This window comes from Hipposideros armiger, unplaced genomic scaffold (genome assembly GCF_001890085.2).
Source record: "Hipposideros armiger isolate ML-2016 unplaced genomic scaffold, ASM189008v1 scaffold_417, whole genome shotgun sequence".
In the NCBI taxonomy this organism is placed as follows: domain Eukaryota; kingdom Metazoa; phylum Chordata; class Mammalia; order Chiroptera; family Hipposideridae; genus Hipposideros; species Hipposideros armiger.
Window position 1 is genome coordinate 302,538 of NW_017731767.1, and position 16,339 is coordinate 318,876.

Below are 16,339 nucleotides of genomic sequence, written 5' to 3' on the forward strand. Positions count from 1 at the left end.
GAGGCTGCAGGTACGCGGTGGCCTCGGCCCCGGGTGGAGGGGAAGGGGTCGGCGCCCTGGGGCAAGGCCCGGCAGGGGGCGGGAGAATTTGCACCAGTATCCGCTCCGGCTCCCCCTCCCACGGCCTCGGGACGCTGCCCGCAGGGAACGCGGTAGCCGCGCGTCCTACCGCGCTGGGGACCCCGCCCCTCAGGCGCCGCTGGGGGATCCAGCGAGCTGACAGGGGAGGTGCAGCCGAGCGCTCCCCCTCGAAGATAGCCTGCGGGGCGCCAGGCCCACCCGAGGACAGGGGGCCCAAGCCATAAGTCATCTCACTGGAGCCTCGCCAAGCTGAGGGTGAGGGGGCGCAGAGCAAAGTTATTGCCCCAGGGTTCGCACCCCATGGGGCCGCTGGCGCGGTTACAGCCGTAAATATGTTTGTGTGGCAGCCTCGCCCCTCACCACCTCTGGAGCCTCTTTCGGAGATGTGGGTACCCCCTGCGACCTCCATGCACCTGCCCAGCCACTAGGATTCTTTCTACTGACCTAATTGGACAGGCACCTAGACAGCCTCCCTCCTTACTCTTCATTCCACCCCCTTCCACTACACACCCCCCACCCCTGCGTGATCCTCAAGTCCAGCGCAGCTTGTGGGTGGGCGGGAGCAATTTTTAGCTCCTTGCAGCCTTAGAAGATGCTGGTCTCCAGGCTGCACAGGCGCGGGAGGCATAAGTCCACTGCGCAGAGTGGGACACAGGATAGTTGTGGAGTGTAGGAAGATATAGACAAATCCAGGCGTCTGGAACTCCCACTTCCAAGATGGGTGGGGGTTCTGAAGCTAAGAAATGTTCTCTTCTGTCTTTGGTGTGCGCTTCTAAGGGCTAATACGGGGGTTAGGCCTTGTCCCCAAACTGACCCCAGAGGGGAAACTGATCAAAATTTCACTCCAAGGTCTGTCTGGTCCTAATGAGCCATTTTGGAGCTCAGTCCCTTGCTAAGTAATCTGAGGAGTTTAGATAAAGCCTAACATGGGTCCAGACTTAGGCTACATCCCAAGCCTAGAGCTTGGGAAAAAAAGGGGGAGGATTCGAACCCTCATCCAGGGCCTTGTCCATTTCTGGGCTCCTCTAACCCACCATCCCTGAGGTTGGTGACTAAGGTGAGCTGATCAGTCATTGCAGCAGGAAAAATTGGGGTCAGACGGCAGGAATGACTTCCCAGGATTCTGGATGATGCTGGAGCCAGACCTGTGTTGGAAAGCTAATTTGCTTTCAGAGCCCAGGTGGCTCCATCTAAGAGCCTTGGGCTTTTCAGGTCTTCCTTGGAGTCTCTCCCCATTCCAGGGCTGGGTGAGGAGAAAGGGTTCTGAGAAAAGGGAGGAGCTGCGGCAAAACCAGAGCAAGTGTTGAAGCAGCCAGATTGGGTACGCGCCGTCGGGTCCCCCCGAAAAAGGAGGAAAAGGGCGGGGCCTGCATGGGGTGTGTCCCCGCCCTCTGGTCTGGAGCCGATTCCCATTGGCTCAGCGCCACGCGGAATTTCTGTCTCTTGCAACACCTCGCCCCCCACCCGGGATCCTCCTACCGATCCTCCCAACTTTCCCTAGGCAACCACTACTCCAGGCCACCCCCTGACAGGGTCCTGCCCCTACCTCTTCTCTCTGGCAGGTTTAACCACTTCGCTGCCTGGATACAACTTCATACACTAGTGCAACCTCTTAGGAACTGTCACACAACCGCAAAGCCCCCGGGGTTTTCCTGTGTGCAGTTGGGGTCGTATATATGAACAACATCCTCAGTTCGAATGCGCAGTCCACAGCCCTGTCCATTAATCCCGGGGAGAAGCAGGATCCTCTTGGCAGAGCTGCTCTGCAGCTGGGGTTGGAGGTGGCGTCTGTTTAAACTGACGCCAAAAATCCAAATCCTCTACCGCTCCAGTTTGCCCTTTTGTTCGACCTTAGAATGTTTAGGGGCGCTTACCAGATGGGGCTAGGTTTGAGGATTTCTCTGGGAGGGGCTTAAAGTTTCCCCAAGGGCTCACCTTCGAAGGTCGAGTGTACCTGGGTCTGGAGTTCTGGGCTCCGTGGCCGGAAAATCCAGGTCTTGATTTCGCTTGGGCCATTGCGGTGGCACAGCCCTGCAGGCTGGTCCAAGATGCGGCTCATTCAAGCTGATCTTGCAAAGACAGGGGGAAAACCTGGTATGGAGTTTTGGTCACTTGTGGCTCCGGACGGCAGGGCTGCCAACTCGACAGTGTGCCCTTTGACCCCAACTATACGTCTGTCCTGTGTACTTGGGAGCGGGGAGGTCCTCTGGCCCATTTTTTGTCATGCAGCGAGTCTATCCACAACAACTCCGGTTCCTATGACCTAATATTTATTGAGTGCTGTGTGCGAGGCATCACACTAAGGTGCTAGACACCTATATCATCTCACAGAATCCTCTAGGAGGCACAGACTATTGGAAAGTCATTTGCCAAGTTATAAGAGGCAAAGCTGGGATTTGAACCCAGGGCTTTCTGCTTTAGTAGAGAGGATCTACAACAGTCCTAATTTCCCCCTGGTTAGACTCCCCAACAAAAGGGCTTTTGAAACCCTTACCCAAATCTTGCAGCCCTACCCAATCCCCTTTATTCACATCAGCCTGTGGACACAGAACGGCTGGAAGATGGCATCCCCTCTCCCCATTCCTCTCAAAAAAGTGTTTAGATCTCCGTAATTTCTGGCCCCTGTAATGACTTCCTGTGTGCTTGACAAGCAGAACACGACCATCTTCTGATGTGGACACATAAAGTTAATAGCTACCAATTATTATCACTGTCATAAAAAAAGACCACCTAGCTACCACCTGATTCCCAATTCAAATCTCAGTTTTTAATCACCTTAACTACCCCCACCCCCAACTTTGTGGATGTGGCTAGCAGTGGGGTAGAACCGTTGGGGTGTGGAGGAGTCATTCATCCATTCATTCAAACTTTCATATTTGAGCATGCTAAATTCATTCCTGCCTCCAGGCCTTTTAAGTTTCTTCTACCTGGGATACTCTCTCCACAGATCTTCCCATGGCTGCCACTTATTTTTTAGCAACTATCTTAAAAGACACCTCCCCAGAGCAGCCCTCTCAGACCATGATGTCCCCATCCTATCCACTTTCCATCATATCACCTTGCTTAATTTTATTCATGACACTTACTGCTGTCTAAAATGATCTCATTCACTTCTACACTAATCTTGCTTATTGTATGCTTCCCTCTTCTAAATGCTAGTACCAAAAAGGCAGGAATTTTTGTCCCATTCACTGCTATGTCCCCAATGCCTAGCACAGGGCCTGGCATAGGCCCTAGCACAGGTGTTCAATAAATACTTTTCAAATAAAGACTCCTATTTCACTTGCACAAACACATTGAGATGCCAACTCAGGAGTCCTCTGTTGGGTCCCATGCTGGTCTCTGGGGGTCGGAGGAGGAATCACTTTGGTACCCGACCCCTCCCCTCCCTCCAGCCCTTAACGCATGGCCAAGGGTACAGGTGACATGCTCATGAGGGGCCTGTCCCACTCAACTTCTGCATCTCCAGGGGGCTGAAAAGGCTTTTGGGCAGCAGCTGCTGGCCCATGCTGACCTCTATCTTTTTGTTCCTTTGCCTTCCAGAAGGATTTGCCCCTGCCCCGGAAAAGCAGCAGGTGAGCCTTGGGGAGAGATGCGCATGGCTGGGCGCCCCTTTTCCCGCCAGGGTTGAGGCTCCAGGCGCGGGCGCGGGCGGGGCCTGGCGAGCTGGTACCCAGCAGCGCCCCCTCCCGGGAGGCGGCGCGCACGGCCCTCCCCTCCCCCGTCCTCCCCTGCCCGCTGCGGCTCCAGCCTCCGCCCAGCGCGCTCGCTCCCCGCGCCGCCGCCGCAGCCGCACCTGCCACCATGTCGCCGCCGCCGGGTCATGTCTGACTCTCTCTGGACCGCGCTTTCCAATTTCTCGATGCCCTCCTTCCCTGGCGGCAGTATGTTCCGCCGCACCAAGAGGTAGAACCCCTCACCCCCCATCCCTCAGACCCTGACCTGGCCCTCCCGCCAAAGCTGTCCCTCTAGCTGCTGCCGCAGGGCGGGGCCCGGGATGCTGCACCCAGTCCAGCTGCGCCAGAGGTGCCCGAGCTGCGCCGTCCTGCCACAGATGGGGCTGAATGAGGGGTAGTGTGGGCCGAGGCTGGGGGGCACGCGAGAAAGGACCTCCGCGGGGGGAAGGGGGCTTCTCCGGGTGTGTGTGGGGGTGCGGCGCCTTTGTCTTCTGTTGCTGCGGGCTCTGGCAGCTCGGAGGGGATAAGGGAAGAAGGGGAGGGTGGGGGGCTTGGCACCCTCAGAACAATAGCCACAGCCTGGCCTCCCCCCAACCCCATGCCGCGTGCTCTGGCCGCACTAATATGCTCAGTCACTGCGGCGGGGGTGAGGGGAACGGAGGGGGTGGGAGCTCCCTCTTCGGAAGCTGGGATCCTGAAGGGCAGAAAGAAGGGGAGTACTTTTATCATAACAAACTGCCCCCCAACACAGCCTCGTATGGAAGTATAGTGACACACAGTATCACGTAGGACATGATGTCACACACACATACACAACAGCCCTAGTGGCCCAGATACACCCCGGAGGCACCACGCATACCCAGCCATACAGTAGCCATAGGTCATAGATGTGCACAGACACACAGGGGCACCCTCATGCTAACAACTAAACCCACAGGAACACTGTTGTGTACACCCAGTAAGATGTCACATGCATGGTGACACACACACAGTTATGCCATCCAAGATGCACACAGACACATGTGTGGCAATAACATCCATGCACCCAACATCACAACATGATATCACCTAAGGAGGTCGCATGCTGTGTCACATGGATACCAGAATAAACAGACACAGGGAATCTTGCAGAGAATGAAAGACATACAATATCACACATTATCACATGCAAGACTCATCCAGGGAATGTCACATGTAGTGGCATGCTCAGACATACCCAGTGTCACAGGGTGTTACATTTACACACTGTAGATGCCACTTGTGGACACACATGAATGCTATACAAATGCGTAAACACATGGAGCAGAAATCATACATCACGCGGAAGTTATAGCACATAGTGGGACATCTAGTCATCCCCAAGTAGCATTACACACTGTGTCACATAGACAAAGGCACAGGTTGTGCCACACAAGATAAACAAAAGGGTTGTCATACATGATGTCACACTAGGATGCTGAACTCACACACTGGGTGCCACATGTGGATACACACAGCAAATGTCATGCACAGACCTAGACATGTAGACACTTAGTATTTCCAGTAGTGTCACGTAGACCACATAACTATCACTCCCTGACTGACACTGTACCCTACATGGTTACACATGGTCCACACCAGGAGTCTTGCACTTACACACCCCACGCGCATCCCTTCTCATACATAGTCCTGCCGAGTCCTCCACTGCCTCTTCCTCTGAGCAGTTTTCTGTGGGCGTTTCCCTGCACATACGGTTGGGAGATAAGTGAGGATCTGAGATGGGAGGGCAGCCTGTTGGGCCCACCAACTTCCTGGTCTGCGGCCCCACCCGACCCCCTTGACTCCCCTTCCCGCAGCTGCCGCACCAGTAACCGGAAAAGTCTCATCTTGACCAGCACTTCGCCCACGTTGCCGCGACCCCACTCCCCACTGCCTGGACACCTGGGTGAGACTGGTGGGTGTGGACCAGACTAAAGGAGGCGTGGCCACAGGCGAGGAGCGTGTCCACGCCGCAGGAGGGGTGGGCTGAGTCTGCACAGAGAGAGCCCGGATTGGACAAGGGGCGGGGCCATTACTGTATGGGCGTGGTCAGTCAGGAGGAAAGCGGGTATTGCTGGGCGGAGCTAGATAAAAAAGGGGATGGGCAGAAAGGAGGAGCCATACCTGAGCGGCGGGTGCATCTCAGAGGAAGGCAGAATCAGCCTGTAGGAATTGGGCTGACAACCAAAACATCTTAGAAAGGCGGGTACACAGCGAAGGGGGCGTGGCCGACTCGGCGGGACTAAAGGAGACTGGTTGCTGTTTGCAACCCGCGGAGGCCTGATGGGACTGCCACTCAGCACAGGCCTAAAAATCCCCCTCTTTCCGCCACAGGTAGCAGTCCTCTGGATAGCCCCCGCAACTTCTCCCCCAACACCCCCGCCCACTTCTCGTTTGCCTCCTCCCGAAGGTGAGTCTCTGTCCGCAGAGCCCCAGAACCCTGGTCGGACCCTCTGCACCCACCGAATGGGCTCCCATCTGTTCCCTTCCTAATTGCCCCTGAGCCAGGCCTGAGGGACCCGCAGAGTGCCCCAATGTCCAAGGGGCGGGGCCTATAGGAAGGCGGGGCCAACCGCCTCCGGAATCGGGGAAGGGGCGGAGCTTCTTTAGCCGAGAGGCGGAAAGCGCGTGCGCTCTGGGCCCAGGGTCTTAGTCTCCTGCCTGGCACTCCAGGCCGAGCGTTCCCATAGTAACAGGACGAGGGAGCGGAGATGAGGTGCGCAAGCGCAGACTGCGCAGTGCCCATCGAGTTACTCGGTCCCCGATGTGGGGGAGGGCGCCTAGGGCTATTTATCGAGGACCCAAGAGGAGGAATCTAAGGTTTCCCTCGCGGGGGGGCGGGGAAGGGGGGACGGAGACGACGTCTCTGCGGGTTTCTGGAGTGTCCCTAAATGAATTTTCTGGGGACCTTTGGTGAAACTGGGGGAGACAGAGAAATTCCTTGAATGTTTTTGGGAGAAACTTCTGGGAGTCACCAGGGTGTTTGGGCAGATCTCTTTTTCTTTGAACTTTACTCATTCTAAAAGCATTGTCTGAACACATGCTGTGTTTTGGAAGGTTAAGCGTATAGGGCAGATGATATTCCCTCTATCCTCAGAGTTGAATTGGGGTGGCAGGCCAGAGAACCAGGATCACTGCAAAGGCTGGTGGAGTCTGTGGTGTGGGAATTACAAGGGGCTATGGGGACAGAGGACAGCACCCCTGGGGAGGGGGTGTAAGGCCCCTCTCTCTCATCTGGAATTTAGCTGAGGGCAATTGGCTGCAAGAAAAGGGCTCCAAGAGTAGGCCTGATGTGTTCACCTGCATGGAGGGTGGGCTGGGAGGCAGGTGGGCTGAGCAAGGGCACTGTCTGGTGGGAGGAATGAGGCAGGAGTCCAGTGTGTGGGAGTGTGTGTCCATGTGACTGCAATCTGTGCCAGTGTGTGTGAGTGTGTTTGTGAGAGTGTGAATATGTGAAGCACCCTGTTCCTATACGTGTCCATGGAGTGTGCATCAGTGTGCAAATGTGAAAGTTGTGAATGTGAATGTGTATCTGTAGGGTTGTAAATGCATGTGAATATGTGAGGGAGCATGCACCTCCATATGTCCATGTGAATGTGTAGTCTGTGTGGGAGTGTGAATGAATGTGTGGCTATATGAGAGTTTGAATGTGTGACTGAGTATGTGAAAGTGTCTTGAATGTACATGAATGTGAAAGTGTATAGTGTGTGTATGTATCAGAATGTGAGTACTGGGTCTTTGTAAGTGTCTGTGTCTATATGTGAGTAGATGTCTGCTTTTGTTAGTGCAATTGTGTGTTAGCATGGGAAAGTGTGATATTTGGGTCCATGTATGGGACAGTATGTGAGTGTCTGTTGGGGAATCATGTATGAATGTGTGATTGTCAGTGCGTGAACTTGACTACACTAATCACACTAACACTAGTGGGTGTGGCCAGGAGAGTGACTGTGTCTGTGTGAATGTGAGTATACCAATGCGAGAGCAGGTGTCAGTGTGTGTGTGTTTGAGGGAGGGGCCTTTCTTCTCTGAGAAGACCGTAGGGGTCTGCCTCTGAGACCTTTCTCATGGGGGGTTCTCTAAAAGTTGACCTTTGGGATCCTCTGGGATTACTTCCTTGAGTGGGCTTTTATGGTCCTCTCGGGGTCCACGCTGGGGACTAGTGTGGCCTGAGTATGGCAGGAGAGGAGGATCATGGAAGCAGCAGAAGAGACTAGTGCCTGCCTGGAAGTCTTCCACTTTACCTCCTTCACTGGGAGGGCCTTTAGAAATCACAGATATACTCCCCCATCCCCTGTCCTGGCTGTGGTCAGTGGCTTCTCTCACACCCTGAGAATTGGGGGACTGGTGGGACCTGGTGGCCTCTGAGCACCTTGCCTGGGTTTCAGGGCGGATGGACGCCGTTGGTCTCTGGCTTCTCTCCCTTCATCTGGCTATGGCACCAACACACCCAGCTCCACTGTCTCGGTGAGTGTGGTAGGCAGGTAGGTGGCTGGGTGGGAACAGCAGGGGACCCTCCAACCCTGAAGGCCCACACTCAGGCCAGCATGGGGCAGGCCCTAGTGAGTGCTTTGGGTTTCTCTTGTCCTCCAAAGGTGTCACCTGTGTATCTATTAGTGAGTTGCAGGTTCCCCCTCCACCAGCCCTGTTCTCCACCCTCAACATATCTTCTTGGAGGTCCTATCCATCACTGACTTATTTTACAGACATTAAACCACTTGCCCAAGTGTCTGCAGCCAGCCAGGGCCAGGCCACACCCTTCACCCCCGAGCCCATTTGCTCACCCACTGCAATACCCAAAGGCTCTCTCTCCATCTGCCCTCTTTTCTACCCATATCTCTGGTTTGCTCATGCAGCCATTAGTATGTTCAGCAGACACTCATCACATGACTGTCATGTGCTAGGTGGTCTCTACAAGCTGAATGGGGTCCAAGGATTCACAAAGCCCTCATGGCGGGAGACGGTAGGAAGACATTTACAACATGGGGGATTGGAGCTGTGATGGGAATAGAATAAGGGGAGGTGATAGAGAGGAGGCAACTGACTTAACTGGGGGGAGGGTCAATTCTACCTCTTCCTGGAAGAGGTACAATTGAAGCCAAGACAAAGGATCAGCAGGAGTTTGGAAGGTGAAGAAGGGAGGGAAGGGTGTTCCAGGAAGGGAGGAACAGCAACTTGCCACATTGGGAAAATTGAATATAGCCTTGTGTTGGCTGGAGCTGTGGGTTGGAAGTAAAGGAGTTGAGGTGAGACAGGCAGAGACCTTGATCATGCTGGGGTCTGTCGGCCAGGGCAGGAAGGTGGATTTTATTCTAAATGCAGGGGGAAGCCATAGAAAGGCTTTTTTTGCTTTATACTAAATTGTATTAAAATTTCAATGTGAACTATTTGAAATTGTGCTTCTGCAGGTCATAGATTATGTGCATTTAAAAGTTATTTTAGTAGATACTGATGGGATGGGAGTTTTAAGCAGGGGAGTGAGTGATGTGCTGTTTAAAAGGAACATTCTGCCTACAGAATCAAGTGGATATCCTTGTGTCTCTCCACTGATGGCTGTGGTTCTGTGTTTGCCCCAACTGCTCTGACCAGGGACCAAGCAGAGCCAATCCTCTGCCCTAGGGCAGACAGCAATAACAGATAAATAATAAAGATGTAATAAGTCAGGAGATAAATACAGCAAGAGGAAACAAGATAGGGCAAGGACAGGAAGTGATGGATGTTTGATCAGAGGAGGCCTCCTTGAGAGGAGACATTTAAGCAAAGACTTGAGAGAGGAGGAGTGATCCAAGTAGATGTGCTCCAGGCAGAGGAAACAGTCAGTTCAAAGGCCCTGAGGCAGGAGTGTGCCTGGCTTGTTCAAGGTCTAAGAAGAGGGCTACAGCTCTGCTGCTGGAATAGAGCAAGTGATGAGGAGAGTGGGAGGAGCTGATGGCAGAGAGACAGGGCCAGATGTTCGTGCAGGACCTTGTGGGCTGTGAGAACTTTGGCGTTCACCCTGAGTAAGATGGGAGCCATGGTGGGTTCTGAATAGAGGAGGGATGTGACTTAACAGGTTCCCTCTAGTCACTTCTGTGTCTGTGTCACTTCTCACCCGTGTCTGTCCCTGTCGCCAAAAGTCCCAACCTGGGCCCTGGGATCCCAGGATCAAAATTGGGTCCTGATACGGGCCTTACCAGTGGCCCATCAGCACCAGGAGTCCCAGCCCAGGGTCCTGAGCTGTGGGGGCACCGCGGTGGCTCTGACCCCGACCTCGCCCCTCCCCCCAGTCTTCCTGCTCCTCCCAGGAGCGCCTGCACCAGCTGCCCTACCAGCCCACCGTGGATGAGCTCCACTTCCTCTCCAAACACTTCGGCAGCACCGAGAGCATTACGGACGAGGATGGCGGCCGCCGTTCTCCGGCCGTGCGGCCCCGCTCGCGGAGCCTCAGGTGGGCCGGCATCCCAACTCCAAGCTGGCGGTCTGGGAGCTTGTGCACTGCATAACCCCCATCCCAGTGAATAAATGGCTTGCACTATGATGGGGGAGGCAGTTTTGGAGGCGGCGTCGGGACAGTATGAGCTTCTTTCTCCGCAGCCCCGGGCGCTCGCCCTCCTCCTACGACAACGAGATAGTGATGATGAACCATGTCTACAAGGAGAGGTTCCCGAAGGTGAGGCGGGGTGGGGAGGCCCGCCGCGGGAGTCCTCGCTCGCTTTAACTCCGCGCGCCCTCTGGTGGGCGGAGAGCGCAGCACAGGTTCCTGGAGGCCACAGCCTCTGGGCACTGCCCGGCGCGGTCACCCCCGCCCTGCCTCCGTCCCCCCCGCAGGCCACCGCGCAGATGGAGGAGAAGCTGCGCGACTTCGCCCGCGCCTATGAACCTGACAGCGTGCTGCCGCTGGCCGACGGTGTGCTCAGCTTCATCCATCACCAGATCATCGAGCTGGCACGGGACTGCCTGACCAAGTCCCGCGACGGCCTCATCACCACCGTCTACTTCTACGAACTGCAGGAGAACCTGGAGAAGTTGCTGCAGGACGTGAGTGCACCGGAACGCCGAACCCATCCCAGACTCTGCACCCCTAAAGTCAGGCCGATGCCTTCCTTCACCCCACATCCATTCAGGGGCACCTACCATGTGCCAGGCTCATGTGTGGAGCTGAGGATTCAGGGGTAGAAGAGAAGGACATGGTTTCTGCTCTAGGTCTGATTGGGGAGGCAGGAATTTAACCTCTCTCAGGTCTTTATTTTTTATTTTTTATTTTTTTTGCTTCAGCTGCTGTTTATTGACATACAGGTATCTCAGGTCTTTACTCAAATGTCACCTTCTCTGGTTGGCCTCCTAGACACCCCGTATTTAAAATGTCAAACTCTGCTCACCATGTGCTGTCTCTTTTGACTTCTTAGCACTTAACATCATCTATCATAATGTGTATTTTTTTCTTATTTCTTGTGTCACCTACTTGAATGTCAGTCCCACAGGTAGGTCGTGAGACTGCCTGTTGTGTCCATGGTGCTCAGCACACAGTAGGTGGTCATAAATGTTGATTAAGTGCATGGATGAATGGATGAATAAATGAAAGTGAACACGATAACGTCCCTATTCAAGTCAACAATAATGAATAGCATTTATTGAACACCAGTGTGCTGGGGCACTGGGAACAGCAGTGAATAAGCCAGAGAAATATTCCTGCCCTACTAGGGCTGATATTCCACTATGGAAGATGGACAGGAAACATGTTCATCTCCCACAAACAAATCAAGGAAGTCGATGATTTCAGCTGATGCTTAAAGCTATGTAGCAAATAGAACAGGGCTACCAGACAGAGTTTTAGGGCCTCCCATGTAAGGTCCAAGAGGCCTCCCTGAAAGAGGTGACATTGAAATTGGGACAAGAATAATGAGGAAATAGCAGCTATGAGAAGAGCTGGGGGGAACCACACATGCATCGAGCAGGGTGAACAGCACATGCAAAGGCTCTGAGATGAGAAGGCAGTTTAGGAAATTTGAGGAGCACAGAAGCCAAATGACTGTACTTTCCTGAGATGAGATTGGATAAGGGCACAGGACCAGAATATGGGGCTGTGAGCTTCAGGCCCTCTGTCCAGACCCGAAGGACAGCATGTTAGTGTCATTGCATGCTTTGGCATCAGATCTGTTTTGAGTCTGGATTCTGCCACTAGGTCCGTAGGAGTCAAGAGCACAGACTCCAAACAGCCTAGATTCATATCCAGCTTATCGCTTATTTACTGTGCAGTCTTTGCTGAGTTACTTAACTTCTTTGTGTCTTGGTCCTCCTGTTATAAAAAGGGGAGTCGCTCATTCATTAATGCCACAGATATTTATTAAGCACCTATTCTGGGCCAGCACTGGCCTAGAAGCTGGAGGATCAACTGGAAACAAACAAAAGTTCCTGCCCTCAAGGAGCTGACATTTTAGCCAGAAGAAACAGAACATAAACAATAGGTATCAGGGCTGGAACTAGGGTGAGGCAAGTAATTAATTTTCCCCCCAGAACCTTAAAATAATTATTGAAAAAATTGAAAAGTAGATGTATTAAAACTTAACATTATTTTAAGTTATTTTATTTATACTTAAACCATAATTTGTTATACCTTTACTTTCCTGGTTTTAATGGAAACAAACTTATCAATAATAATATTTTTATTAAGACCGTTAATGATTTAAAAAACATAGATTGTCACTCACTTTTCCTTTTGCTTCAAGCTCCCATATGCCTGGGTACAGCCCTTGTTGGATACTGTCCTTATTTAAATTTTCTCTTTTGCTTATCATGGATTTTTTGCATTCATTTAGATTTTTTTCAAATATTGCATTAAAATATTAGCAGTCTTTAAGAGTGAGGGTTTTGGTGCCATGGTGAATGCCTCTTTGCCTCACCCTAGTCTCACCTTGATGGGCATGATAGATAAATTAATATATGACATGTCTTAAAGGGAGTCGTGTGATAGAAAAAATAAGTAGAGTAGGGTAATGGTGATTGAGGGTCCTGCCAGGAGGTGGGATGTGATTTTAGATTGAGGTGGGGAGCTCAAGGCAGGCCTCCATGAAGAGCTGACTACTGAGCAGCAATCTGAAGGAGGAGAAGTAGGGAGTCACTCAGGGATCCAAGGGCAGAGAGAGCCTGTCAGGCAGAGGGTTTCTAACTTGGCTCAGATTATAGGGTTGTTTTGAAGATGAATTGAGGAAGTGAAGGTTTTAGGACAGTGTCTGCTATAATAATAGTAATCACTATTTTTATCATGTGGCCTGGGCCTCAGTTTTCTCCCTGTAAAATGGGACAGCAGCAGCAGTGTGTAGCTGGTGGGGTTGGGAGAGGGGACTGGCTGAGGCAGGGTGCCTGTGAACCCCACCCCCACTGTGCCCCCCTTCCCAGGCCTATGAACGTTCTGAGAGCTTGGAGGTGGCCTTCGTCACCCAGCTGGTGAAGAAACTGCTCATTATCATCTCGCGCCCTGCAAGGCTGCTGGAGTGCTTGGTGAGGGGCTTGGGTGGGAGTGGGGGGCGAGCGGGATGGGGCGTGGGGGTGTTTGGCCCTTGGAGCCCACTGTGAGTTTGTCCCTGCCCTGCCTCAGGAATTCAACCCAGAGGAGTTCTACCACTTGTTGGAGGCAGCTGAGGGCCACGCCAAGGAGGGTCACCTTGTCAAGACCGACATTCCTCGTTATATCATTCGCCAGCTGGGCCTTACCCGGGACCCTTTTCCAGGTGCCAGCTGGTGGGCACAGGGGGCTGGGAGTGAACCCGCCAGGACTGCAGCCTCCACTCACTCTCGGTCTCTTCCTAGATGTGGTGCGCCTGGAGGAACAGGACAGTGGTGGCTCCAACACGCCAGAGCAGGACGACCTCTCTGAGGTAAGGCCGGATGGCTCAGCAGTCAGCACTCTGGTTCTGGCCCGTCAGGCGGGGGCTTACCTCCTGGCTCTCTGCCCTCAGCCTGGGTAGATCTCTTGGTCTCCACTCTGAGCCTCAGTTTCCCCACTTGTAAAATGGATTAATACTAGCTCTTCCTCTATGGACATTTTTCTTTTCATGGTAAAATACACATAACATAATAACATGTACCATTTTATGTTTACCATTTACCATAACATGGTAAAATACACATAACATAAAATGTACCATTTTAACCATTTTACAATGAACAATTCAGTGATATTTAGTACATCCACAATGTTGTGCAGCCACCACCTCTGAGGATTTTAGATGAAAATGTTCCAGAACATGTTCATCACCCCAAAAAGAAAGTATACCCATTAGGCAGTTATCCCCCATTCCTTCCCTTTCTCAGCCCCTGGCAACCACTTATCTGCTTTCTGTCTCTATGGATTTGCCTTTTCTGGACATTTCATGTACATAGAACCCTTCACTCTGTGGCCTTTTGTGTCCCTGAATAATGTTTTTAAGGTTCGTCCATGTTGTAACATGAATCAGAGCTTCATTCCTTTTTATGGCTGAATAATATCCCACTGTATGGATAGACCATACTTGTTTATTGTCCACTGGTGGACACTTGGGTTGTTTTCATCTTTTGCCTATTGTGTGAATAGTGCTGCTATGAATATTTGTGTACAAGTATTTGAACAACTGTTTCAATTTTTTTAGGTATATACTAAGAGTGGAATTGTTGGGTGATATGATAGTTCTATGTTTAATTTATTGAGGAACCATGCATGGGGTTTTGAGTGAGTTGAGTGTCTCTCTATGTTAACAGCTCCGTATAGTAAAAATTGCCATAAGTCCACCCCCAGGCCAGCCACACTTTGGAAGATGTTCCACGTGTCTAATGGAAACTACCTGCCATAATGGCCACAAGTGTATTTCCTTTGAACTGTCTAGTGTTTTTTAAAAATTTGAAGCAAAATATAGAAATCAGAAGAATTTGCCTCAAAATCTGGGCTTGGGCCTTCTTTTGAAAAGATCAGAAGTTCTGACAACACTGTGGTGGAACCAGCTGGCACTGAGTGGTACCTGCTCCCAATCACCCGTGGACCCCACCAGGCCTTCCTGGCGTCTGAAGGCATTTGAGTTTATAACATTTGTTTCAAATTTTATCTATGAATTCACACACACATACACACATATCTTTACTATATATATCTACACTATCTTTACATATATATATATATGTAAAAAGAATCTCACTATACATGCCATTTGTTTAATTTTTTGAATAGGTAATGGAATGACATCACTCAAAAGTCTAAAACTCTAAAAAGGTATTTATCTTTAATTGTTGTTTGTAGGATTCTGCATAATTCCATTCAATCAAACTTGTTAATTGAGTGATTCAAATCTTCCATCTCCCTATTCATTTTTTTTTTGCCTGATTAATCTAATAGTTTTTGAGAGATATATGTTAAGTCCTGTTTTGAGCAATTTCTCCCTCTGATTTTGTCAATTTTTGTGTCAGACACTTTTAGTCTACATTCTTAGGTGCATAAAAGTTCAATATTTTTTTATCTCATAGATCTTTTGTGTAATATTTATGTAATAAATCTTTTTGTCCCTGAGAAAAACAAAAATAATTTTCAAAAAAAGGTGTACAGTGAAAAATCTTAACATCCACCCTTGTCCTCCACTGCTTTACATCCCCTTCAGATATTATTAATATATGTGCAGCTGAGCACCCCCCCTAAAATGATTACATAGTTTTGTTTTGCCACTTTTATTTACAAAAGGCATACAGTACATATTATTGCTTGCTTTCTTTTCCACTTAATAGAATACTTGGGAGAACATTCTGAATCAATATACTGACAGATTCCTCATACTTTTTAACCGTGGCACAATAGCCCTTTATACAGATGCCCCTCGTGTGTTTATTTAACCAGTTTCCTATAGATGAACATGTCAATTGTTTCCAATCTTGCAATGAGCAAGATAGCACATATGTCATTTTCACATGTGCAAGCCTATCTGTAGCATTAATTCAAAAGTGAAATTACTGGATCAAAGGGAACATGCATTTGTAATTCTGATATACACCAAAATACCTTCCATGGGAGTAGTACCAGTTTACACTCCCAACATCAAGGTGTAAAAGTACCTATTTCCCCACAGCTTTGCCCACAGAGTTTGTCAGCCTTTTGGATTTTTTAGTATCTTGGGTAGTTTTAATATGTGATGTTGAGCATATTTTCATATGGTTAAGAGCTCTAATTCTAGTTCACATATCTTGCCTATTTTTCTCTTCAATTGTTAGGCTCTTTTGTTATTGATTTTTGGAAGCTCTTTATATATTAGGGTGCTTATTTTGTAGGCTTATTTTCTGAGGGAAAGTTAGGAATATGGCTTCAGAGTCAGACAGTCTTGGGTTCAAGTCCTGAGGGATTTCGTTACTCCCTCACTGTGGCACTTGGATGAAGAACCCACCCACCTCCAAGCCTCAGGTTCCCCATGGGTAAAATGGAATAACAAGAGTCCCAATCTTGGGCTGGCCGAGTGGCTCAGTTGGTTAAGAGCTCGCTCAAGAGTGCGAGCTCTGAGCAAGAGCGGTGCGATGCCCGCCTGAGCTGAGCTGCCAACAGGCGGCAGGATGGCTCAGCTAAAAAAAAAAAAAAAAAA

The 16,339-nt window shown here is 50.6% G+C and overlaps 1 protein-coding gene across 3 annotated transcripts in view; it reads left to right on the forward strand.

Annotated features, from left to right (window-relative positions):
* MAST1 (microtubule associated serine/threonine kinase 1) overlaps positions 1–16,339 on the forward strand; it is a 27,937-nt gene that overhangs the window by 862 nt on the left and 10,736 nt on the right. The window contains exons 2-11 of one of the 3 annotated variants that reach the window (XM_019664205.1): positions 3,625–3,656; positions 5,594–5,682; positions 6,111–6,186; positions 8,162–8,240; positions 10,040–10,200; positions 10,347–10,422; positions 10,581–10,790; positions 13,149–13,250; positions 13,348–13,480; positions 13,560–13,627. In XM_019664205.1, the coding sequence (XP_019519750.1) occupies positions 3,625–3,656; positions 5,594–5,682; positions 6,111–6,186; positions 8,162–8,240; positions 10,040–10,200; positions 10,347–10,422; positions 10,581–10,790; positions 13,149–13,250; positions 13,348–13,480; positions 13,560–13,627 (1,026 nt within the window). Of the gene's footprint in view, positions 1–3,624; positions 3,657–3,802; positions 3,988–5,593; positions 5,683–6,110; positions 6,187–8,161; positions 8,241–10,039; positions 10,201–10,346; positions 10,423–10,580; positions 10,791–13,148; positions 13,251–13,347; positions 13,481–13,559; positions 13,628–16,339 lie in introns of those variants that run through there. The other 2 variants (XM_019664204.1, XM_019664203.1) reach the window with 2 other exon arrangements.